Source organism: Barbus barbus (assembly GCF_936440315.1).
Source record: "Barbus barbus genome assembly, chromosome: 3".
Classification (NCBI taxonomy): Eukaryota; Metazoa; Chordata; class Actinopteri; order Cypriniformes; family Cyprinidae; genus Barbus; species Barbus barbus.
The window spans coordinates 176,681-202,251 of NC_136731.1; the positions used below are offsets into that span (position 1 = coordinate 176,681).

Sequence of the window (25,571 nt, forward strand, 5' to 3'; positions counted from 1 at the left end):
GTGAGTGAATCTGGTTTGGCAGGTTTTAAGTCTCATTCACAGGGACGTGCTGAGTTTCCAGAACTGTTTGTAAGCGGTTGTCATGTGATATGCTGTATCAGGATTGATCCATTATCTCATCTGTAAGAACACACAAGCAGCACATTACTTCATGAGGTGTGTGCGAGACACACATCTTACTGCATCTGACTGAAGAGTGAACAAGCAGCAAGACCTTTGTCCCTTCAGAGAGCCGTCTGAAAGAGAAAGAGACGAGTCGGGTTCAGCAAGGTAGAGATCTTCAGCTGTTAAGTGTGTTTGTGCTGAAGCGGCAGGTGGCATGAGAACTGAACATGGACTCTGTCTGAAGCGCTTGAAGGGAACTCTGGGTTTTTATCGGACTCAATCCTGCTGATCTTAAAGGTCTGTTAAGCTTCTTTTCTACATAAAGTTTCTGCATTTCTCCTGCTATGGCTTGCTTCCTAATCTAGCGTTCTAATAAACCTGCCATTACCTTCTCTGAATATAGCTGGCTCTGTGACAAACAGCTAGTGTTTCTTTATTGTAAATTGCTGTAAATTTACTGAAGTATAAGTACTTGAAAACAAACATATCTGTCACTGTCATGGATCCTGTTTGCACATAAAACACCTAATATATCTTGACAGCATCTCATTATATCTTTAATATCATGTGTTAATATGGCTGATGGATGTCGCCCAGTTTGAGTTTTTTTGTGCGTCACATATGTGACCCTGGAGCACAAAACCAGTCTTTCCATTGATGTATGGTTTGTTAGGATGAGACAATATTTGGCTGCGATACAACTATTTGAAAATCTGAGGGTGCAAAAAAATCTAAATATTGAGAAAATCTCCTTTAAAGTTGTTCAAATGAAGTTCTTAGTAATGCATATTACTAATCAAAAATGAAGTTTTGATATATTTACAGTAGGACATTTACTAAATATCTTCATGGAACATGATCTTAATATCCTAATGATTTTTGTCATAAAAGAGAAATGTATAATTTTGATCCATACAATGTATTGTTGTCTATTGCTATAAATATACCTGTGCTACTCATGACTGCTTTTGTGCTCCAGGGACATACAGTATATAACACATTATGAAGCAAAAACAGACTAAGATAAAACTGTTTCAATAAAACTTGAATCATAGAAAGACAACAGATATTGACTAAGTCTACCCTTTAAAAAAAACAGTAGCTATTGGAATATTCTACAAATCTTTATATATATATATATATATATATATATATATACACACACAGTTTATATATATTGCTATTAAACACATTTTACTGGACTTCACTGCAGAGTCCTTCACGTAAATAGGCACGTTTTGTTAACTGTTTGTTTTAGAATTTATTCTTGTGTCTATGTTAAAGGTATTATTTCATTTGTTTTCACCTTGAAGATAACCCTGCTGCTGACATGACATTAAGAAAATAATAAATGTGTCCCTGCAGCACAGAAGCAGTCATCAGTAACACAGGTATATTTGTAGCAATAGCCAACAATACATTGTATGGATCAAAATTATACATTTCTCTTTTATACCAGAAATCATTAGGATATTAAGATCATGTTCCATGAAGATATTTAGTACATTTCCTACCGTAAATATATCAAAACTTAATTTTTGATTAGTAATATGCATTGCTAAGAACTTCATTTGAACAACTTTAAAGGAGATTTTCTCAATATTTAGATTTTTTTGCTCCCTCAGATTCCAGATTTTCTAATAGTTGTATCTCAGACAAATATTGTCCTATCATAACAAACCATACATCAATGGAAAGATTATTTATTCAGATGATACATAATTCTCACATTTACATTATGAAACCTAATCTTGTTCATTCGTCATGCAGGATGTTTATCATCAAATGTGTTACTTGCTGATGGTGTGGATCATAAGACAATGAGTTGATTTTCCAGATAGTTGCTTTCAAGAACATCAGGCTCCATTTGTGAGCCAAAGAGAGAAAGACACATACTTATTGCTCTTTCATCCTTCTTCTGCCGTTACGTGAGCCTTGAGCTGGAAAACTGTCAGACTAAATTATTTACAGTTGTGTTTTTAGTTTCTGCATGCATATGGCATTTGGAAACGAGCCTGCTGGTCAGTCGGTGTGAATCTCACGAAAACGTCACATCCAGCTCACAATAAAGGTACGAAAATAACCGATTAAGTGTGCCTTAATGAAACTTTTAAAAGCATTATTTACTTTTTAATTAAACACCCGTATACATTCTTATTACTGAAATGTGCAAAATAATAAAAAAATAAAAATAAAAGGCCAAATGAGAAAATCATTCAAGGAAATCATTCACACATTACAGCAATGAGAATTTTATGTAAAATGTGTTTAACTACCATGGCACTCAGGCCTTAAAAATCGGCTTCCTGATAATTACACAACATGCATTTTGTAATTAATTAATTAGGTAGTTTTTTTTATTATTGGGGTGACTTAATCCTGTTTTTGTGAGATTCACCCATGCAAATATTCACACTCTGTGCTCTGCTCCACTTGTTGAGACTCTAAAGCTTCATTCCATCAGTGTTTTGTTTTCAGCTTCAAGTCACTGGGCGCGTTCTCACGTTAAAAATCCCCCTCAGGTCACTTTAATCAAACAACATGAGCAGTCAGAAATTCAGTCAGAGATGTGGCTCCTGTGATCTTCAGCATCTAGATGTTTTCACGTGTCAGATGCATCCGGTCGGGTGTTTTTCTCACGTTCACAGGTTGTAATTAGCACCTGTCACACCACAGGACATTTGATCCTGAATGAAGCAGCAGATTGCCGTGTCAGATGTTGCTCCAGTAACCCAAAGCCACAGACAGTAGGTGCAAAGTAGATCAGAAGCGGCTTTAGTGTTCACGTCCAGCATTACCTGAATCAGTGTGAAGCACATTCAGAGATATGGAGCTGTAAATGACTCATTTGCTCTCACACACACATATGCGGTTCTAAAGCTTTTTGAATCCACGCTGAAGTCCACACTATTATCACTTCTGTTCACAGCCTCTGTCTGTCTTATTTACTCATTCTGTCGCTCCGTCTGAAGATCTGGTTCAATGATAGCTGCCTGTGTTCTTGTCATCAGCGTGTGACGGTTGTACAAACTTGTCTGTGATAAAGAATCTTTACAAAATCTGACCGTCTGAAAACTGTGATGCATGCTTGGTTTGGTCGCTGCAGTGAGAGCCCAGACGTGCTGTTAGGTTAGTGATGTGGTGTGTCAGTAGAGGACTGATGATGAGCAGAGATTCTCTCCGTATTTAATGGCTGTAACCACAATTTCTGAGCTTTTTCAAATCAAGGAAAGCATGGATCAGTGGCGCTCGTCTCCTCACACTCCACTTGTTTATAGAGATTAGAGTGGCAGGGTCAAACCCTGTTATGCAAGCCAAATTCACTTACATTTACATGTATCTAGCAGATGCTTAAAAAGCAACATACAAAAGAGGAACAAAAGCAATTTGTCAAAGAGCCAACAATATTCATAATATGCAATGCTGACTGACTCCTCCTAGTGTTTGACCACACCCACTGACTGACTCCACACATCGGCTGACTCCTCCCATGGATTGACTGACTCCACCCACTGACTGCTCAGATATCTTACCGTTACTTCTACCAGCAGATCATATCGTTCGTGAACAGCATCTTGCCATTTACAGATGCAATGTGTTGCTATGTGTTTATCTACACCTTTTTTACACTTAGAGTACCTATCCACTGCTAAAGTTTAAAGAATACTCAAGCTCCGTGGATGTAGTGTAGTGCGTTTCTAAACATGGTCATAAGTCATAACCAATTATGATGTTTTTACTGGGAGTCATAAACAGACACACAGTTGCACAGTGATTCAGTCATAGTACAGAAGCACAGTTTCGGCCCGATAACAGTACCGTATGGGTGCATCCCTAACATCAGTGAAATCAAGTCTTTCTAGCGTGTAACTGGAGGGAGTGACAGTAAGAATCCGCTACTCATCACGATCAGAAAAGGAAGGACCATCCGGCCAACAGTTATGGAAAACTGTATTTACCTTGGCATAATTAAATAATAAGAGTTCTGTACATGGAAATGACATACCGTGAGCCTCAAACACCATAGATTCCTCCTTATGTAAATCTTGTGATTAAAAAAGACCACTGAAATAGAGGCGAATCAGAACATAACACCGACTGTTACACAACAGGCAGAATCACTACGACCCTAACATTTGCATAAACCCGCCCATGTTCTAGGCCAGCCGCCAGCTGAACCATCAGACGTTCTGCAGGTATTGTGAAGAAACAAGCGAGGACAACAGTGAAAATGGCAGATCATGGAAATAAATGTCATGTTCCAGGCTGTGCAGGGATGGGTTGGCGTCTGAATTCAGAAAGGCACGGAAAGCAAATAACGCGAGCCACTAAAGGGACATGGTTAGCTCCTTGCTAGCTGTAGCCTGTTACATTACAGTACATAAGACTTCACTTACCACATAAACAGAGTGAGGAGAGATGAGGATGATTAACAGATCCTGAGCACCACTGACAAGCATCTGATCTTGTGAAATGTGTGGTAAGTACTGCTGCTCCATGGTATAAACACAGTTCGTGCAATTGCGTATCTTGAAAGTGAAACTATAACGCGGTCAACTGATCGTTCAAAAGCAGTTTCAATGCCTCGCATATTAATAGCGGCTCCCTCATGCCCGCATTTTATATACAGTATAATTACCCGACGATATAACTGCGAGAGAAAGCATTTAAATATATATTTTCCTCCCTGTTACCTTCTTGCTGTGAAATGAGCTGCACTGTGAAACAGCCAATCAGAGAAGAGCTAAACATTGAGCAGCACTGTGATTATTATTCAGGACCCTTCCAAATAAGCCAATAACAGACCATTACATTGTAGAGTCAAATCCTAGGGTTGTAAATGGACATGTAAAATGGTTTCTGGAGATTTGTTGCCCTTACCTATATATATATAAATGCATCATTCATTCATTACCTAAACCACAAACCTTCTATGTAGATACCAGAGAACATGTATCAATGCATTCCATGGCACCTTTAAGAAGGAAAGGCCATGGATGGTTCAAAACAGAGACACAAGTTAAGGAGCAGCACAAGAGTCAAGACCAGCTACAAGACAGGTTCTGTCATTGAGTATTGTTTAATGTGACTTTCAAAGATATGCCGTATCATGTATATGCTGATTGTGATTCATTATTGGTCTGGGTGGGTATGTATATTAAGAAGCTAAGAGTGAACGCATATTTTAAAAAGTTATGATTTTTACATAAGTGCCTTTCAAACGTATATTGCCCTAAACTGTAATTATTTAATGTTAAGGCTTAAGGAATAACTTATGGAATTATAGCTTATTGTCACTGAAATTTAAAGTGGGCTAGCATGCATATAAAGCCTTCAGTGACGAGTAAGGCAGCAGTAGCTGCTGAGGCATCTTAAGATGAGCCACGGAGAATCCAGAGGACTCAAAACTGAATGATAAGAAAGTGAAAAGATGTGAACAACGACTCGGAGCAAGATATGAGAAGTGGAAGTGGTAAACGATTTAAGAAGGTAAACGATTGTTGGCTGAATTCTCCTCTAATGATTTGTTGCAATAGGTTATGCAAGATTGACGAAAGCCTCTGCAGGTTTAGGCAACATGTATGAAGACGTGTGTCATGGTCAGGAATGCACCAAATTCCTGACCATGACACACATCGTAGAGTAAACATCTGTGAAGCAGTCACATGAAAAATGGTGGAGCTGGCAAAGAGTAGTCTAGAGGGGAATAAAGAAGGTGAGATTTACCATTCATGGAAAGGAAAGGACACCACATCGACAAGTCCAGTGTGAACACAGGGATCTCTAAGACTCCTACACAGTCTCAAAGTAAGTCAAGAGCTTCATCTAAGTGTTCAATTCTTTCTGTAGTCACTGCTGAGGTTACTACTAATGAAGCTACTTTGGAAGTTTTAAGGGAACAGGACTGGCAATTTGAAGAAACGCTGTGAAGAAGAGGCTATGATGAAATTTGGAGAAGCTTAAGAAATGAAAGCAGCTAGAGTGAGTTTGCAGATATGATCAAAGTGAAGCTACACAGGAACATGAAGAAGACATGAGTGATCTGTTTCATGACTGAGTTTAAAAAAAGATCAAAGTGGAGAAAAAGTATCGTAAACAGAAATTTGTCAACTCAGAATATTACTGCTCCACAATTTGAGAGAAATTCACAAGAAGGTAGTAATGTCACTCTTGTGACATTGTGAGGGGTGGTTGATTGTGATTTAACTTTTTTCAACTTTGGTTAGTGTGTAATGTTGCTGTTTAAGCATAAACAATATCTGCAAAGTTACGAGACTGAAAGTTCAATGCAAACGGAGATATTGTCTTTTAAAATTATGGCAGTTTAATGGCTACAATTATGGCTGGTATGGACTACAATGAGTTACTTCCTGGGTTTGTGACATCACAAATCCAGAAATTTACATAAACCCCGTCCCCGGGAACATGCAACACAGGACGGGGCCATGTTGCGCTGCTTTGGAGAAGAGGTTAAATCAACCCAAAGTTCAGGGTTTAGCTGAAGGTAAATTAACCGTGCTTTCTGGAACATACCCCTGAAGTAAAGGTAGACACACTACCTGTCTAGTATCAGCCCAGCACTGCTAAACAACAGGGGTGTATTCCAGAAAGCACGGTTAACTTACCTTCAGCTAAACCCTGAACTTCAGGTTGATTAACCCCAAACCTTGCTTACTCGAGGTATGTGGTTCCAAAAACGCGTCCGGGAGTAAGTTCATTCAACACAGAGTATGTTCCTGGTTAAGACTCAAGACATTCTCAACAGAGCGACAAAGCACTATGGTCACTATGGAAACGGACACTAAGAAAAAGCGCATATACATACATATATATATATATATATATATATATATATATATATATATATATATATATATATATATAGCTATATTATATAATGTTGTGCGCTATCTGTCAGGCCCACTGAATGCTGCTCAGTATGTCATGCATACACTGTTAGCATTGAAGTGAACTAACCCTGAACATAACCTACTCCGGAGCAGCTTATCTTCAGAAAGCAAGTTACTATGGTTACTTACATACCCTAAAAGTAACCTCCGATATTGGAACCGAAAGCCGAGTTTATCAGCTTGCTTATCCTCAAACTTACCCGGGTACGTCACATAACCTGCTTTCTGGAATACACCCCAGGAATATACTTGTAACAATCAAAAGCTACTCAAAAGGACAAATGTTCAAAGTTTACACCACACTCAACAGACAAAGATTTAGACAACACCCAACACAAGTCTGGGGCAGAGAAGAAGTGAACCTCTCCCAGCAGTGTTCAGTCTGCTCTTTTGTAGCAGCACACTCTGATGATCACCACCTGTGGGAAATTTGCAACTGCCAAGCAAGCAGAGAGAGAGAGACAGAGAGAGAGAGAGAGACAGAGAGAGAGACAGAGAGTTTCGCCAATAAAGCACATATTGAATTGAATTGAGAGAGACAGAGAGTAAGAGAGAGAGACAGAGAGAGCACACAGGGGAAACATAACCACACCCAAAGGGGCTGGAAAACACAGTTCAACAATGAATTTTTAAATACATACATCCTAGGGATGTAGCAATGTCATCACTCTGCTTTTGTGCAACACAATTAGATCAAACGTTGTTTGTTTGAGGAAACGGTGTAGAGATTAACTGCGATTACTGTCACTCACCCAGTTTCTTAACCATGTGAATATCCTGGGTTTCTTCAGTCAGCATGATCTGAGGTGCTTGAAAGAGTCTTTAATGTTCTCTTAACTCATGTTTCATCATGTTTGTTCTTCATCATCAAAACGTAATAACTTCGCCTCTAATGTCAACTGTGTGTTATTTGCTTAACTAATAGTCAAATATCGCTTTAGTTATTTCATGCAGGTTTTCTGAAATCAAACCAGTATTATTCCGCTTACCACACCTCAAGACATCGATCAGTTTATACATTTCAAGGCATTTGTCCGGTTTTTCTACTTAAAACGCTGTTGTGAGTAGGATTCATTTCTTCCACAATGCCTCTGTTGCTAATTCCAAAATTCCATCATTCTATTTTAAACCTAGTAACGGAGGCTTGAGCCGTTGATAATGCAGAGAGAGAGAGAGAGAATCTCTTTGCAAACTTGTACGACTTCAGACAGTCATGCAGAACAAGGCAATGAGGACATGAGGGCGAGTAAATGCTGACAGAACTGTCATTTCTGAGTGAACGATCCTCTGTGAAATGCTCTGTTGAGAGCGACTGAATATTGAATTCATGGAGCTTTTTATTAATTAGCAAGGTTTTGGAGGTTAGAGCAAGTGTTAATGCTCAGCTTGCTTTTTTCAACCTTTGGGTGGTTTGCAATGGAAACATTATCAATAACGAAGTATAAAGACAGTTTGGGAAAGTTTTGCAGTGTTGACTATTTAGATTTACCTGCTAAATTAAAGTGAGAATTTATCATCAAACTCTGATAAAAGTGCTTTATTCTCTGCTGTGTGTGTGATTTCACATCCATGATGAGCAAACACTGAAATCATGCATTCAATTTTATAAAAGTATTTTCTCATGAGGTTTCATCATCATTTAAAAGTTAAGCTTTACTCTCACTATGAGTCTGTGTGGCAGTTCCAGTATTTCCAGTTCCCATCAGCCTTTGTCAACAGATCACAGGGCTTTTAGACATAAAAAAAAAAAAAAAAAAGAGGTGTGTGGCCAAGTATGTGACCCATACTCTGAATTTGTGCTCTGCATTTAACCCATCCAAGTGTACACTCAGTAGTGAACACACACCCGGAGCAGTGGGCAGCCATTTATGCTGTGGCGCCCGGGGAGCAGTTGGAGGTCTGGTGCCTTGCTCAAGGGCACCTCAGTCGTGGTATTGAGGGTGGAGAGAGTGTTGTTTATTCACTCCCCCCACCTACAATCCCTGCCAGACCTGAGACTCAAACCCACGACCTTCAGGTTACAAGTCCAACTCTCTATCCAATAGGCCACAACTGCCCTCTGAAGTTCTGCATATGCATCAGCCCTGACATATTTTGGTTCTCTCTCTCTCTCTCTCTCTATACATATATATATGATTTACACTACCAGTGAAAATATTTTGAACAGTAAGATTTTTTATGTTTTTTAAAGTCTCTACTGCTCACCAAGCTTGCATTTATTTGATCCAAAGTAAAAAAAAAAAAAATACAGCAAAAGCAGTAATATTGTGAAATATTTTTACTATTTAAAATAACTGTTTTCTATTTGAATATATTTTAAAATGTAATTTATTCCTGTGATTTCAAAGCTGAATTACCAGCATCATTGCTCCAGTCACATGATCCTTCAGAAATCATTCTAATATTCTGATTTGCTGCTCAAAAAAACATTTATTATTGTTATGTTGAGTAGATTTGATTTTAGGTTTCTTTGATGAATAGAAAGTTCATTTATCTGAAATAGAAATCTTTTGTAACATTATAAATGTTTTTATCATCATTGTTGATCGATTTAAAGCATCCTTGCTAAATAAAAGTATTAATTTCTATAAATGCTGACTCCAAGCTTTTGAATGGTATAGTGTGTTACATACACTATATTTCAGATAAATACTGATCTTTGGATTTTTCTATTCACCAAAGAATCCTGAATAAAATGTTCTCAACTGTTTTAAGTATTACTATTGATAATATTAATAATAATAATAATAATAAATGTTTTTTGAACAGCAGATCAGTATAAAATAAATTCAAATAGAGAGCAGTTATTTTAAATAGTAAAAATATTTCACAATAATACTGTTTTTGCTGTATCTCGGATCAAATAAATGCAGGCTTGGTGAGCAGAAGAGACTTCTTTAAAAACATTGAAAGTCTTACCGTTCAAACACATTTTGGATAACACTAAAACGTCAGGTTTGACAATATCGTGTCTTTTTAATTTAAATCTAGATGGCCCATGGAAACCTCCATGAACATAGCCTACTTGACTTGACTTGGCCAAACAATTGCTGGGGATGAATTTACGTTTTCTTAAAAAGTGTTTGCGTATTCTACTCTCACTGATAGGTTAGATGCCTGCCTCCGTTGCGAGTCCCTATCAATCACTTTACCGATTCATCTGCTCTCCTGCTCTCCTGCCTGACTCTTTGACCCACATCACGCACCGGGAAAAGCCAACGAGGAAGAAGTTGTGGTGAAGTGTTCTTTAGGTGGAGCAGAATACTTCATCGCTCTGTCTATAGCGCACTGGCATTGTGATTGGGTGGTATACGCTGTCAGTACAGGAGACAAACCAATGGGCCACTGGCTGCTCGCTGTCTCTTCGTGATTGTCCTTGGCAAATAATAATAACAAAAAAAACATTCTGTCGGCCCAGCAGGAAAATGCCCGGTATGCCCGATTACCAATCCAGCCCTAACTGTCAGGGATGATGCTGTTTATTTACTGTCAGCTCATGCGGTGAAGTGTGTGTATCTGCTGAGGTAGCTGTGCTGTGTGTTTGTGTTGCAGACACATGATGCTGTGCTTTCTGCTCCTGACGCTCCACTGGATGATGGTCTCTGTAGCGCTGCAGTCATCTACACACACCGCTGCTGGTGCCCTGAAGGAAGGTGAGTGAAGGACATGTGTGATCGTGGAAAACATGAGTTATCTGTTCGGGGTGGGGTTTGCAGAACTCCACACACTGGATGAAAAGCATTATAATTGCACCAAATCTTTGTTGATGTACTATAAAAAGTCTAAAATTGCACATTTTACATCCTAATCTACATTTTAATATTAGAAACAGTTCTAATAGAATTTATTAGATGCCACAATATTGTCGCTATCCATTATACATTTGCATTTTAGTATTACAATATATTGTGTCACAATATATTGTTATACCCCTGCATTGTTTTGAATGTTGTACAATTGTATCAATATATATGTGTATATTCTATATCCCGCGATCCAACAGAGGATAAGAGGTACGGAGAATGGATCAGTTTTTATAGGGAAAGACTGCCTAGTTAAATGTTTAGCCATGTCACTCCTGATTTTTGAACTAATCAATCATGTTAACAACGTTACAGCACTTGTTGTGATTTTCACTGACACTGTAGTAGGGTCGCTTTGTGAAAACATCTAAATGGTTAATTATAGATCTAGTGAGACAGAAACTCACCTGTTCCCCACTCATATTGGTCTGAAAAGGTAAAGAGGTGTTTCAGGTCTCGGGAGACTAGCGTAAATTGACCAACAGCGCCATCTGCTGTTTTTGGAAAAGAAAGTTGCTCAATTGCACTCGTGTGAGAAAATCAGCCTGTCGCATTTGTGAGAAAATCAGCCTGTCGCATTTGTGAGAAAATCAGCCTGTCGCATTTGTGAGAAAATCTGCCCGCACTCGTGTGAGAAAATCAAGCCAAGTTTCCTCATAAAAAGGCAAATGAGTCTCACAGTTGTAACACACAATACATATATTTGTCCATACCTCTGCATTTTCTCTCAAATAGAGTTTTGTATTTGAAAATCACTTTGAGTTTGTTTGAAAGTCGAGTTTTTCTTTGCAAAGCAGATTGTGTTTATTTGCAAAACACTGGAGTAGTTTGATGAATATTGCCACAAAAATCGCTCCATACGGATTCCCTCTGGCGATCTCTTTTCTGGAAAATGACACAGATGTGTGACCCTGACTGACTTTACATCAGCTCTGATGCACAAATACATGGTCTAAATCAATTAGTTAACATCTTTAGACTTTTAAAATATGATTTTAGTCCTTCTTTGCCAGTGTTGGGGAGTAACTAGTTATATGTAATTTAATTACAAAATAAATGTAACTGTAATCTGTTACAGGCGCTGAGAAAAAAATGTTTAGAACTAAATTAAATAAATTATTTATTCAATTATTCATTTTAAATTTAGAAAAGTAATTAAAAAGCAATCAAATGTAATCATTTACATTAAGCAATTGAAATAGTTACACTCTGTAACCTATTACATTTCCAAAGTAACCTTCCCAACACTGTTCTTCACAAACTTGTTTACAATCATTTGTGCCTTGGTGTGAAAGAAATTGCTAGTAGTGTGAAAAATAAGTTATGATCATATTTCATGGGGCTCTGGTTTTCAGCTTTCCTCAGGTTTATCTTTCACGTGTGACGTCAACATATGATGACAGGCTGTTGTAAGTAAATAAAGCGGTTAGTAAACACTAAACCATTAGATCGGAGTCCTTCACTCACCCGCTAAATCATAGCACATCGAGTGTGTGGTGGGTGGTGATGGCGCAGTGGATAAGACACATGCCTTTGGTGTGAGAGACCCGGGTTTGAATCCACTGTGAGACACCAATGTGTCCCTGAGCAAGACACTTAACCCCTAGTTGCTCCAGAGGCGTGCGACCTCTGACATATATAGCAATTGTAAGTCGCTTTGGATAAAAGCGTCAGCTAAATGAATAGATGTAAATGTGTGTGTGTGTGCATATAGAAATAAATAAGTAATTAAATTGAATGGCGCAATGACTGCTGCTTATATAGGCTCGTAATGATGATTGACAGATAAGACCCATGTTTGGAACTTCATTTTACAAAAACAGTTTTTGTTTTGTGTATCTCTCCTCCCAAACAGCAGAACGTGGAACTTCTGACTTAACCTGAATTTGGGGAGGGGCTACCTGACTGACTGACAAGTGTTTGGAAATGTGTCAATCATTGTTCTGTGTGTAGATGCAGCAATGACAAGCTTCAGTGTCTCCTACATCGTTTTCAGTACAAGTTTTGTTTAACAGATACCAGAATCGAGTCTTGGCACAAACCTTGGCAACACGTTATTTTAAGGACCAACTCTCACCATTAACTAGCATGCATATTACTAGCATATTGGCTGTTTATTAGTACTGTGACGAGTCGACTGCCTCCCCCATTATCATCATCACCACCCCGTCCCGTATTCGCCACCCTTCACCAGGCTCCCGACGGGAGTGGGTGTGTGAGAGAGGAGGGGCTGGCGGCGTGTGATGAGGCGCACCTGATGTGAATAGAGCCTCATCACCGCCGCCGTTTAAATGCCGAGCGCGCCTCTCCTCAGGAGACCGGTCTCTTCCCCGTGCATGCACGCTGGTGTCCTCGCGGGTCCAGGAAGGGAGAGCGTCGAGAAGGAAGACTGCCGCACCGGTTACGGCTGACGGGCCAGGATGCCGAGCCATTTAATCCCCCAGAGGCTTCGGGGGCCAAGGAGTTGGACGTAGCCGCTGGAGGAAGCCGCCGCCGCCACTCGCTCTCGGATCCGAGAGGGGAGCGTGTGCGGCCACCAGACTCCGCCCCTTCCCTGGACCCTTCCCTCCTTCACGTACCCCGCAGCACGACGAGGACAACAGATCCCCTGTTTATTTTGGACACTTTTTCCCCTTGGACACTATTATTGTTTAATAAAAACCTCTCCGAGGCCTGACGTCACACCCACTGTGTTTGTCGTTTGCTCCTCCCGCCACAGTACTTATAAAGCACATATTAATGCCTTATTCTGTATGTCCATATTCTAGATCCCTTAAACCTACCCCATATGAACTAAATGAATAACTACCTTATTAACTATTAATAAGCGGCTAATTAGGAGATTGTGAGTAGTGAATAGTGAATATGTGATCCCTATTCTAAAGTCTTACCAACCAAATGAACTGTCAGAGTTTTGCTCAGATTCGTCTGGGGTTTTGAAGGCTGTGTGATGAAATGTGGCTCGATGCCAAACGCAGTTACCTGGTTGACTCGCGCGTTCAGGTGAAGACGTGTCGTGGTATTTCTGTAGGTGTTGTTCGTGTTTTTCTGCTGCTTGTGTGACATGAAGAGCTTGTTTGGCTGTGAAATTGCAGGCTGGTTCAGATATGTTTGTCATGTGAAAGGTCATGAGACCGGAGAGGAAGAGCAGAGAAAACATAGAAAAACAATAAATGTATATGTGTGTGTGTGTATCAGTGTTCATGTTCAGTCTTGCTGGTGTAATGGGTCCCACACGGGGACTTGAACCCCGTTCTCAGGCGTGGGAGACGGACACGCTAACAAGGAGACTAAAGACTGCAGCCACTACCGACATTCGCTAGTGCATCTCTTGAGATCAGGGGAGTGAGGTTTACCTGCACAGCACCTACTAGCTGGCCTCCGTTACACTGGCTTCTAAAGGGTGACATTAATTCAGATTTATATTCTCAGGTGTCTCTGCATTATGTATTAAATGTTTTCATATTATGTTTTTACTGTGAAAATTGACAGTGAGTATATCTGAGATATCAAATCGCCGGCAATGGCTTCTCAGATGATCCTGTATGAACTCTTCAAACTTTGCTGAACCTTTATTTCTCGGTCACAACGCTCTCTCTGTGTCTGTGTTTTGTAGGAATGTGTAGCTGCTAGCATGAGCACACATGTCCTAATCTCAAACACACTGAAGGCACAGCAGAGAAACCTGCCTAATGGAGTGTTTAGTGTTTTGCTCTCAGCAACTAAACTTGTAGCTATATAAGTGAGTTGATGAGCACACGTTTGATCTGATTAGCACATTTAATTCAGCAGGTCAGAACAGTATAGTAATGTAAATCTATGAGAGTTGCATGTTCAGGCAGGATACTTTAATGTAACTGTCAATCAAGCTCACATTGAGCTCTGCTCCGCCCACTATCCAGTAACATGAAGTTAAGTATGCTGTGTAGTGTGCGTCGCACTGATGAGTGACTTGCACTACAATCACTGGTGTGCTGTTATTAGATCACTGGATTGACCAATCAGAAGACAAGAACACAAATATCCATTTTTTAAATGGATTTCGGATGAGAATTTTGGACACTATGCGCAATAACCTTAAGTCTTACTCAAATGCACATTTTAGCTATCTTATTTAGTCAAACTTGACTAAACAAAAACAGGACAAGGTTGACTAAATAAGATAGCTAAAATGTGCATTTGAGTAAGACTTAAGGTTATTGCGCATAGAGTCCAAAATTCTCATCCGAAATTTTCGCACATTAAAAAATAAAAACAACCTCATGTTGTGTCAATCATGTTTACACACTGCCTCTGAAACTTTTGTCCATCATAAATTTTTTTGGACTGGGTTCGATTCTCTGCGTTTTTTCGCATCTGTAGCATGCATTTTGAGAGATATTTTGACAATTCAGAGCCACCCTACAAGTGAAAGCCAAAATCCAGAATGGCAAATGTCAAGTTTATCCACTTTGTCTCGGAGCACAAAGCACTGTAAAGATCCTTGCACACCGAGTTCACAGAAATTGATGGTCTTCTTTTTAATATGTGGCTCTAGTATCGTTAGTAAAGCATCAAACTGAGCCACTGACATCCTGAAGTAAACTTTGAATCACCCCTGATAATCCCGCTGCTCCTTAATAAGGAGGGGGAACTTATGGAGTCAAAACAATGCCTCAAATATTTGCAAGAGAATTGAAGTATTGTTAAAGAAATAAAGTTTTGCAAACGAAAATGAAAGTATTGAGAAAAAATAATGTGCTTTTTGTAAACAAAAATAAAGAATTGCAAAAGAAAATGAAGTATTGTGAGATAAAAATAATTTTTTTCAAATAAAAATAAAGAATTGCAAAATATAAATGAAACGGTGCAAAAGCAATAATTTTGCAATACAAATTTTCCATGGCTATATCTACTAATTTATTTGCAATGCTACTTTTTTATTGCATTTCAGTCAAGTTTGAGCTTGCGATACCGTTTTTTAACTTTGCGCTTCACGTTTCTGTGCGTCTCGCTTTGTGGCACTGTTTTGACATGGGGGCGGAGTCAAGGGATGGGGGCGTGTCCAACAGGCCTGGGCATGCCTCCCTGGAAGTGACGTCATCGGCCCCAGACACAGATCACAACTGATCCAGTCATTGAGCAGAGGCATGCGGGTGGATCGTTTCCTTTTATTCACTAGCTTTAAAACAAACATGCATGTTTTCATTGTATTAACAAATGTACAGGTCCTTTTCAAAAAATTAGCATATTGTGATAAAGTTCATTATTTTCTGTAATGTACTGATAAACATTAGACTTTCATATATTTTAGATTCATTACAACACAACTGAAGTAGTTCAAGCCTTTTATTGTTTTAATATTGATGATTTTGGCATACAGCTCATGAAAACCCAAAATTCCTATCTCAAAACATTAGCATATCATGAAAAGGTTCTCTAAACGAGCTATTAACCTAATCATCTGAATCAACTAATGAACTCTAAACACCTGCAAAAGATTCCTGAGGCTTTTAAAAACTGCCAGCCTGGTTCATTACTCAAAACCGCAATCATGGGTAAGACTGCCGACCTGACTGCTGTCCAGAAGGCCATCATTGACACCCTCAAGCAAGAGGGTAAGACACAGAAAGACATTTCTGAACGAATAGGCTGTTCCCAGAGTGCTGTATCAAGGCACCTCAGTGGGAAGTCTGTGGGAAGGAAAAAGTGTGGCAGAAAACGCAGCACAACGAGAAGAGGTGACCGGACCCTGAGGAAGATTGTGGAGAAGGACCGATTCCAGACCTTGGGGGACCTGCGGAAGCAGTGGACTGAGTCTGGAGTAGAAACATCCAGAGCCACCGTGTACAGGCGTGTGCAGGAAATGGGCTACAGGTGCCGCATTCCCCAGGTCAAGCCACTTTTGAACAGAGAAGCAGCACTGGACTGTTGCTCAGTGGTCCAAAGTACTTTTTTCGGATGAAAGCAAATTTTGCATGTCATTCGGAAATCAAGGTGCCAGAGTCTGGAGGAAGACTGGGGAGAGGGAAATGCCAAAATGCCTGAAGTCCAGTGTCAAGTACCCACAGTCAGTGATGCTGGTGTTGGTCCACTGTGTTTTATCAAGGGCAGGGTCAATGCAGCTAGCTATCAGGAGATTTTGGAGCACTTCATGCTTCCATCTGCTGAAAAGCTTTATGGAGATGAAGATTTCATTTTTCAGCACGACCTGGCACCTGCTCACAGTGCCAAAACCACTGGTAAATGGTTTACTGACCATGGTATTACTGTGCTCAATTGGCCTGCCAACTCTCCTGACCTGAACCCCATAGAGAATCTGTGGGATATTGTGAAGAGAAAGTTGAGAGACGCAAGACCCAACACTCTGGATGAGCTTAAGGCCGCTATCGAAGCATCCTGGGCCTCCATAACACCTCAGCAGTGCCACAGGCTGATTGCCTCCATGCCACGCCGCATTGAAGCAGTCATTTCTGCAAAAGGATTCCCGACCAAGTATTGAGTGCATAACTGAACATAATTATTTGAAGGTTGACTTTTTTTGTATTAAAAACACTTTTCTTTTATTGGTCGGATGAAATATGCTAATTTTTTGAGATAGGAATTTTGGTTTGGTTTTCATGAGCTGTATGCCAAAATCATCAATATTAAAACAATAAAAGGCTTGAACTACTTCAGTTGTGTTGTAATGAATCTAAAATATATGAAAGTCTAATGTTTATCAGTACATTACAGAAAATAATGAACTTTATCACAATATGCCAATTTTTTGAGAAGGACCTGTATATGTGTATTAACAACATTTGCTCAAGTTAAAGAAGTTGTTAATATGAACATCTGCTGTTTATTTCTCTCAACGTGCACACTTTTATAGCATTAAAATGATGACGTCACTTCCAGGGAGGCATGCCCAGGCCTGTTGTACACGAATGACTGAAACGCAATAAAAAAGCAGCATTGCAAATAAATTAGTAGATATGGCCATGGAAAATATGCATTGCATTTATATTTTGCAATTCTTTATTTTTATTTGCAAAACTTCTTTTTATATCACAATACTTCATTTTCTTTTGCGATTCTCTATTTTTGTTTAAAAAAGCGCATTATTTTTTCTCAATACTCGTTTGCAAAACTTTATTTTTTTATTTTCTTTTGCAATACTTCAATTCTCTTGCAAATATATGAGGCATTGTTTTGACTCCATAGGAACTCTCCTTCCTCTTTATTTCTCAGGATTGGATGGACACAATGTTTCCTTTCTTTTTCTCCTTTTAAGAAGAGAGAGCACAATAAAATCATTCTCACTGCTTGAAGACTCCATTTAGAACTGTTTTGTGAATTATTTCACAATGGATTAATTAATACGCATTAGACTCAGTGTGCAAGGTTTCAGTGTGTGACAAATTTTTAGGATAACGAATGTAAAAAAATGCATACGAAAATTTCGGACTCTGTGTGCAATGACCTTAAGACTAAATAAAAAATGGCTGCCAAAATTAATACTGCTGTACGGTTAATTAATAATAATCTTTTTGCAAAAATGTCAAGTTTTCATAGACTAAAACTAGATTAAAATGCTTCAGATTTTCTTTGACTAAAACTAAACTAAAATGTTGAGACTTTTAGTCGACTAAAACTAAATAGGATTAGGTTGACTAAATTCAGAGTTCTGGCATGAAACTCTCGATGGCGCATTCCGATAGGTCTATCTCAATCTGACCTAATGACATCATTATCACATGGCACAGCTGATTGGTTCTCTCCTGTATCGGTAGCCAATGAGTTCTCTGCACAACATTCAAATATATGACTAGTGCTTGTTGTAGCAGTTTCGCAGCGCGCTTCAGAAACCCTCCAGCTTCCCCAGCTCCACCTGTATAGATCTACTATGAGGTGAATCATATATGATATAACCCCCATAGCATACATGTTTTATTTGCAGCAGCAGTATTTCTTACATGCTCATAGCAGCATGTTGTGGATGTATTGGCAGTAGCAAGTCTCGGTACTTGCTCTGCCGCAGCAGCAGCGTAGCAGATCTTTAGATACATTAACATTGTCATGTACATTACCATGCAATCCCTCCAAGAGTTGTCATGACAGAAATATTATAAAAACTAACAAGGACATTTAGCACGGGACTAAGAATAAAATTTGAAAATAGCTGACAAAATTAATACTAACCAATACTAACCACCAGTGAAGGAGTCCAGTCTTGAGATGACAAGAGTTTGGACAAGTGTAAAGTTTTAATAATCTCTTTAACTGTAAAAGAACAGCAGTCCACACAACAACTATAACGATAACAACCAGATAAAGAATATCATTGGAATATATTTTTCACTTTTTTTTTTCCAGCTAATGAACAATTAAAAACATTGACAGCGTGAACTAATAATAAACGTAACGTTATCATGGATTCCTGTGAACGTTAATGTAGATGTAATTATAGTTGAATGTGCCTTGACTGAAAAAAAAAATAGTTTGAGTTTAGGATGTTCGATGTTCATTCTGACTCCAACTGTAGATGCTTCATGTAATTTGTCACTGCTACACTGCAATCAACTTCTTCTCTGAGATCTTCAGTCTTTGTTTCTTACATTGCAGATGACAAAAGGCCGTATATTTACCACTGCCGCTCACCCAACATGGAGATCTTCACCTGCTGGTGGCGTCCAGTTGCCAATCAGGACAACGTCACCTACACGCTCCTGTACACCATGGGGTGAGACATGAACCAAACGCACTTTACAGCGTGCCTTTCATGCATCTGTTTAATATTCAATCGCTTTGATTTATCGTCATTTTCACCAGATTAGTGTTTGTTATGTAGAGTGTAAATACCGCTGGTGATTAGATGATGAAATGATCCTTGTGAGAGTGCTGTGAATAGTGAACAGACGTCATGTTGCCCCGCAGTGAGCATGCTCCTCGGGAGTGTCCCGATTACGTGAGAGGCGGCTTCAACAGCTGCTTCTTTGATGCCAAACACACTCAGATCTGGGAGATGTACTGCATGAACGTGACCGCACACACGCGCATGGGACCCATCACCTCTCAGAGACACTGCTTGGACGTGGTTGATATAGGTGATGCTTTATGCTAAATATTAAATAATGACATTCAACCATTCACATGTACAGTTTAATATACAGTTATATATCGTATTGACCCGAATATAAGACAATGTTTTTTTCTTGAACTACATCTGAAAAACGCGGTCGTCTTATATTCAGGGCCTAGACTTTGACATGTCAGTAATACACCCACAACAATAGGTGGTGCCAAATACACGTAAAACGAGTGTGCCATGAAATATGTAATGTAATGTGTGTTGTAAAGATCACGATGGGAAAACAAAAGAAAAAGAAAAGCTTACAGCGGCATGAGTCGTGACTGTCATGTTAGCCTGATGGGAACAAACTTCCTCTTTAAGTGATTTTAAACCGTAAGACAATAGCCCACCCAGATCTGATAAACTACAATAAGATTTCACTTCTACTGATAATGGCATTTTTCTAGGCTACTATGAGATGGATAGCCTAATTGTTATATAATTCAGATGGGCTACCTGTTATTTTTATGGTATATCAAAAAGTGTATATTTCAAATGTGATTGTTGGTACATTTTACCAGTATTTACCATACTTTCAAAACTAAAATTAAAATAGTTTTTTTTATATATATTCAATTCAATTTGAGTTTATTTGTATAGTGCTTTTTAAGCTATAAATCGTTGCAAAGCAGTTTTACAGGAAATTAAGTTTCTACAATATATTTATATATTGTAGAAACTTAATATATTTAACTAATGGCAAAATTTTGTAATTCTGTATGTTGTCTTAGGGTTGGCATCCTCTGAGGGGTTGGCATCATCTTTTCTCAGGTGTTTGGTCATCTCAGATCATTTAAGGTTTGGATCCAGACTGAAGCTTGTGTAATTCCTAGTTAACCGTGGCAGAAACAGAGAAACAAATAGAGATGTAATTAGCGTAGCTGCTGTTCCATCCAAGCAACAATGATTTGTTCAACCCAAGCTAAAGAATAATAATGTGGATTTGAGCAGATATAACTGCAGTAAGAGATTACATTGTGCATTACATGAATGCTTGGCTAAAGAGATGTGTCTTTCATCTAGATTTAAACAAAGAGAGTGTGAGTGTGAAAATAATTTAAGAAAACATTTTCTTAATAAAACACAAGATTTAGTTTTCAAAAAGCCTTTTCCAAAAGGTACATCTTGAAAAAGGGGGGTCGTCTTATAATCCGGGTCATCTTATATTCGGGTCAATACGGTACATTAATTAGACTGTATGTTAATCTTGCCCTACACTCTTAAAAATATATATATTTTTTTTTATTGGCATTGACATTTCCATGAAAAACCTTTAACATCTTTGGAACATTACTATTGGACGAAATATACTTCATAGCATATAACTACCACTACGAGAGTTTTTCATCAAACTGCTGCTCTCTCTTCATACTGTCCAAATACTGAACCTACGTACAGCCTCAACAGCCTCCACACGGTTATAAACGTTCAGGCTTTCACGGCTTAGTTTGTCTTCGTGAACTCTCCTGTTCTAGGTTTCTCCTGAGGTTTGCTGGAGATGTTCATCAGCGCTGATGTTTCATCATGTGTGTTAATGAGTCTCGTGTGCTTTTGTCCCCAGTGGAGACCGACCCACCCCTTAACCTGACATACATCATGCTTAACGAGAGCATCGGTGAAGTCGGCCACAGCATTTTGGTGTCCTGGTTGCATCCGATTGAGCCACAAGTACAGGAGGGATTGGTCATGCTCTACGAGCTGCGCTACAGAAACCTCGCTCAGGCAGACAACTGGAGGGTACAGGCACAGAGAGTCTGTCTATCATGTCTCCATTGTTATGATAACTGTAGAAGAGACAGGAATGGAGACAAACATTTTGTTGTCTATTTGTCTGAAGGTAATGGAGCGTTTGCGCGAGCCTCATGTGGAGTTTTTGAATCTGCCGGTGGGATCGTATGAGTTCAGTGTGCGCTGCCGCTCCACCAGCAACAAACTCTGGAGTGCATGGAGCGAGTCCATCATCGTCACCATCAACGGCAGAGCTCTGTCCGGTACTCTCTCTCTCTCACACACACTTACGTATGCATCAACACGTCTGTCACGACTCTAAGTGTCTGTCTGTCTCTCAGATTGGATGTTGGCCTTGATCCTGGTGACCAGCATCGCCATCATGGTCTTCCTCATCATCAGTTTGGGGAACATCCCACAAGGCAAGAGGTCAGTGAAGCTTGTAGCTCTGGTCTCAGTATTGACGGACTGTCGACATGAATCACACAGATGTAATTCATGTCGATCTGTAGATCTGCATCATTAGCTCTCATGAGAACAGTTCAGTTCAGACACCTAGAGTCATGAATGTGGTACTACGCTTAGATTTGAGTAACAAAAGGTGCATAAACATGTATCAAAATATTAAAAAAAAAACCTAGTACATTACAAAAACCCAATATGTCAGGAAAATCATAATACATAAAAATAGAAACTAGTCTTTAGTAAAGAAATTATTTATATTTAAATATGATCTATTTTTCAAACTTTTGCAAACTCTTTTAACTGACCAAATGTAGGATACAATAAAAAAAAGACCTCCTCCTACACTGTGGGAAAATGTATTAATAAATATGCTAAATCATTTTTAGCTGAAAAGGTTAACATGCAAAAAGGTTTCTATGTGCGGTAGAGAATAAAAATACTGAAAATACTCTACTGGGATGTGCTATAAATAAAGATTTTCACATAGCAAAAAAACAGTAAGGGTCAGTGTACTGTTTATAAATACAATTTACAAGTCTATGGAAGGTCCTCGTTTAGCTAATGTGTCTGTGTGTTATTGTATCTTTGTCTTGTTTTTCACAGCTTGTGTTCTTCCAGCAGGATTACATCGTTCCTCCTGCCAGCTGTTCCCAAACCGCGCATCCTAGGGCTTGAACCCGCTCTGCTGAAGGTCTGAGAGTCCCGTCACATCTCACACACTAGTTACACTGTTTGCGTTATTAGTAGCGTTTAGATCAGCCAAACAGCTCAGATCAGAAAATATCTTAGCGACTGCATAGCAACATCACGACAACTAGCACAGCATTGTTGAATGATTCATTCGGAACCGTGTGAGGAACTTAATTTGAAGCTTCAGCTTCTGTTCTCTTGTTCCAACAGAAGGGGAAGATTGACGAGATCAATCGGCATTTCTCTAGTTTTCATGGCTACAAGTCGCCGCAGCACTGCACGGAGACGTGGTACCAGGTGAGCGTGGACATGAGTCCGGCTGCAACGGCCAGCAGCGTCCAGTCTGATGTTATACAGGAGGATGTGCCGATTACGCCAATCACTCCAATTGCACCGATCACGCCAATCATGCAGTACGTCACCTGCCCCAACGGACAGCAGTCTATTCAGACCAGCTGCACTCCTACACCTTACTGCCGTGGCCCCGCCCCCTACTGTGAGGAAGACACACCCCATCCAGACCCCGGCCCCGCCTCCTACTGTGAGGAAGACACACCCCCTTCAGACACTGGCCCCACCCACCCAGAGCTCACGTCTGTCCCAGGCATGGGCTACAGCATGATTCTAAACTCCGTCGGCGTGCTGCATCTGGTGCCCTACCTGCAGCTCAAAGAGAGAGCGGTTGACGAAGCAGCAGTTGGCGGCGCTGCTGGAGAAGCAGATGGAGGTGCTGTTGAGTACGATTGAGTCGGACCCGAGCGAAGCTGGCATGCATTCGCTAACTCATTCATCAGACAGGAGCTGCAGAAGCATCTAATAACACACATGCGATGTACGATCACACACACACACACAGTCTGTGCTGGTTTGTCTTGATGGGAAACGTGACTGGTGTTTCAGTTCAAGCTGAGCCTGATTCACAGTGCAAGTGTCAACAGAGACAGAAGAGTGTCTAATATCGTTCAGAATACTGAAAACACACATGCCAGTATAATTATTATTATTATTGTTCATGTCATTGTCATTTCAGACCAAACCGCACAGACTGCATCAAAACTCACAGACTGCACTGCAACACACACACACACACACACACACACACACACATGAACCGCTGAACTCGAGCTTTAATATAAGCGATCGCAGGGCTGCGGTCTCTCTTTTAAATCAGATACTGCAGGAATATTTTTGAAACAATGGACAGATGAGAGAACTGAAGACGATTCTTCTGTCCAATCACCTTCTGTCAGACGTCTAGATGTAATTCTTAGGGATTAGAAGCATTTCCAGCCCATGAATACAAAACATTGCCCACCAAAGACACATTGTGAGCGCGTCACGAGACGAGTGTGCTGAACTTCAAATGCTGTCAGTGGCAGCGAAGCAGAAATGTGAGTCCCGTCAGGATGAACATTATTTCTAAAGAAACTCTGTTGTAACACGGGTATATGGTTTGCTCGTTGAGTCATCGACGAGCTGAACTCAATAGTTCATAACACCCTCATTTTGAGCAGCTTATTTTATTAAACTTTGAATGTGGTAAACTCTGGAGTTTCTGTTTAAAGCATTGGACACAAACCCCAATATGTTGGAGTAGGTTGAACTACTATTATCTTACACAACATTAAAAGTCGTTCGTCTGTACCTCGTCAAATGTTTGAGTGACAGATTAATTTAAGCAAAAATGTTTTTGTGTTTGTAAGTGTGCCTTTTATTTGATCAGTTTTGTGTAATTTGTCTGTGCAATGTTTATTACTCGAAGGTCAAATCAGACGAATCAGGGTTTTAATCGCAAGAAACTCTCAGTCGTGTTTGTGCAGATTCATCAGCTCCGTTCACCATAGATGACTCTGTTTTGTACTGCATTCATAAAGATTGATGTTTAAAACACTACTGAAGATTTGAAAAACACTTCATGGTTAAAAAATGGCTGTTTTATTTTTATGAGTTTGTTCTTGGCTATGAAGAGGCCCTTATAAGCTCCTTATATAGAGAGATAATGTTACTGTAACGAGAATCTGTCTGTGTGTGTGTGTGTGAGTGTGTGTGTGTGTGTGTGTGTTAAAGAGACTGAAGCACTGTTATTTGTTCATGTCCTCTTGATGGATTATTTGTGTGTGTGTGTGTGTCGTGTCTGTGCCTTATAACTCCTGAGGGTTAAAATGTTCAGAAATGTTCTACCTGCAGATCAATTATAGAAACACGTTAGAGAAGTTCTGATATATTTGAAGAGAGGTTTATAGAGGAATAAATAAATCAGTTTTCACAGAAGTGCAGTATGTATTCTAACTAAAACATTGTTTTGTGCAGTAGATTATTTTAGTGTGCTTTTTGTAACTTTATATCAAAACTAGTGTAGAAAATGGCAAATGTAAATCATATAATTGAATTTTCATTTTGCATTTACATTTCCCCACACCATATGTGCAATGTTTAATTTCAATACATAAAAACATTGCCATTTTGCATATTACATTTCAAAATGAATCATGCTACCCATATGCTTCCATAAAAACACGTTTCACATGACTCCAGGGGTGAATAAAGACCTCCTGTAGTGAAAAAAAGCTATTGCTACAAATATACCTGTGCAACTGATGACTGCTTTTGTGCTGCAGGGACACATATATAATAATGATTGTAATTTCCCTACTGTAGTGTAAAGCAAAAATAATATACCTACACTGTAAAACCCAACAAGTAACTCAAACCGTTTGAGGAAACCGATTGCCTTAAACCATTTAAGTTTTAAAACTAATACATATGAGTACTATG

At 39.4% G+C, this 25,571-nt stretch overlaps 1 protein-coding gene across 2 annotated transcripts; it reads left to right on the forward strand.

The window, feature by feature from the left end:
• Positions 1-130: 130 nt before the first annotated feature.
• LOC306848879 (growth hormone receptor-like) lies at positions 131-25,065 on the forward strand. 2 transcript variants are annotated; one of them, XM_079383657.1, is made up of 9 exons: positions 131-402; positions 10,569-10,669; positions 19,406-19,523; positions 19,718-19,887; positions 21,475-21,650; positions 21,751-21,904; positions 21,983-22,070; positions 22,725-22,797; positions 23,007-25,065. In XM_079383657.1, exons 2-9 carry the CDS (start codon positions 10,573-10,575, stop codon positions 23,541-23,543), a joined length of 1,413 nt encoding a protein of 470 aa, XP_079239783.1. In that variant the 5' UTR covers positions 131-402; positions 10,569-10,572; the 3' UTR covers positions 23,544-25,065. The 2 variants fall into 2 exon arrangements, with proteins under 2 accessions (XP_079239783.1, XP_079239784.1); XM_079383658.1 differs by having other exon boundaries at positions 142-402; positions 22,728-22,797.
• Positions 25,066-25,571: the final 506 nt, after the last annotated feature.

Coding starts and splice junctions, on each gene's coding strand:
- LOC306848879 (XM_079383657.1), top strand. CDS start 10,573: ATGATGCTGTGCTTTCTGCTCCTGACGCTCCACTGGATGATGGTCTCT. Junction 19,524..19,717: donor ACGCTCCTGTACACCATGGG/GTGAGACATGAA, acceptor GTTGCCCCGCAG/TGAGCATGCTCCTCGGGAGT. Junction 19,888..21,474: donor CTTGGACGTGGTTGATATAG/GTGATGCTTTAT, acceptor TTTTGTCCCCAG/TGGAGACCGACCCACCCCTT.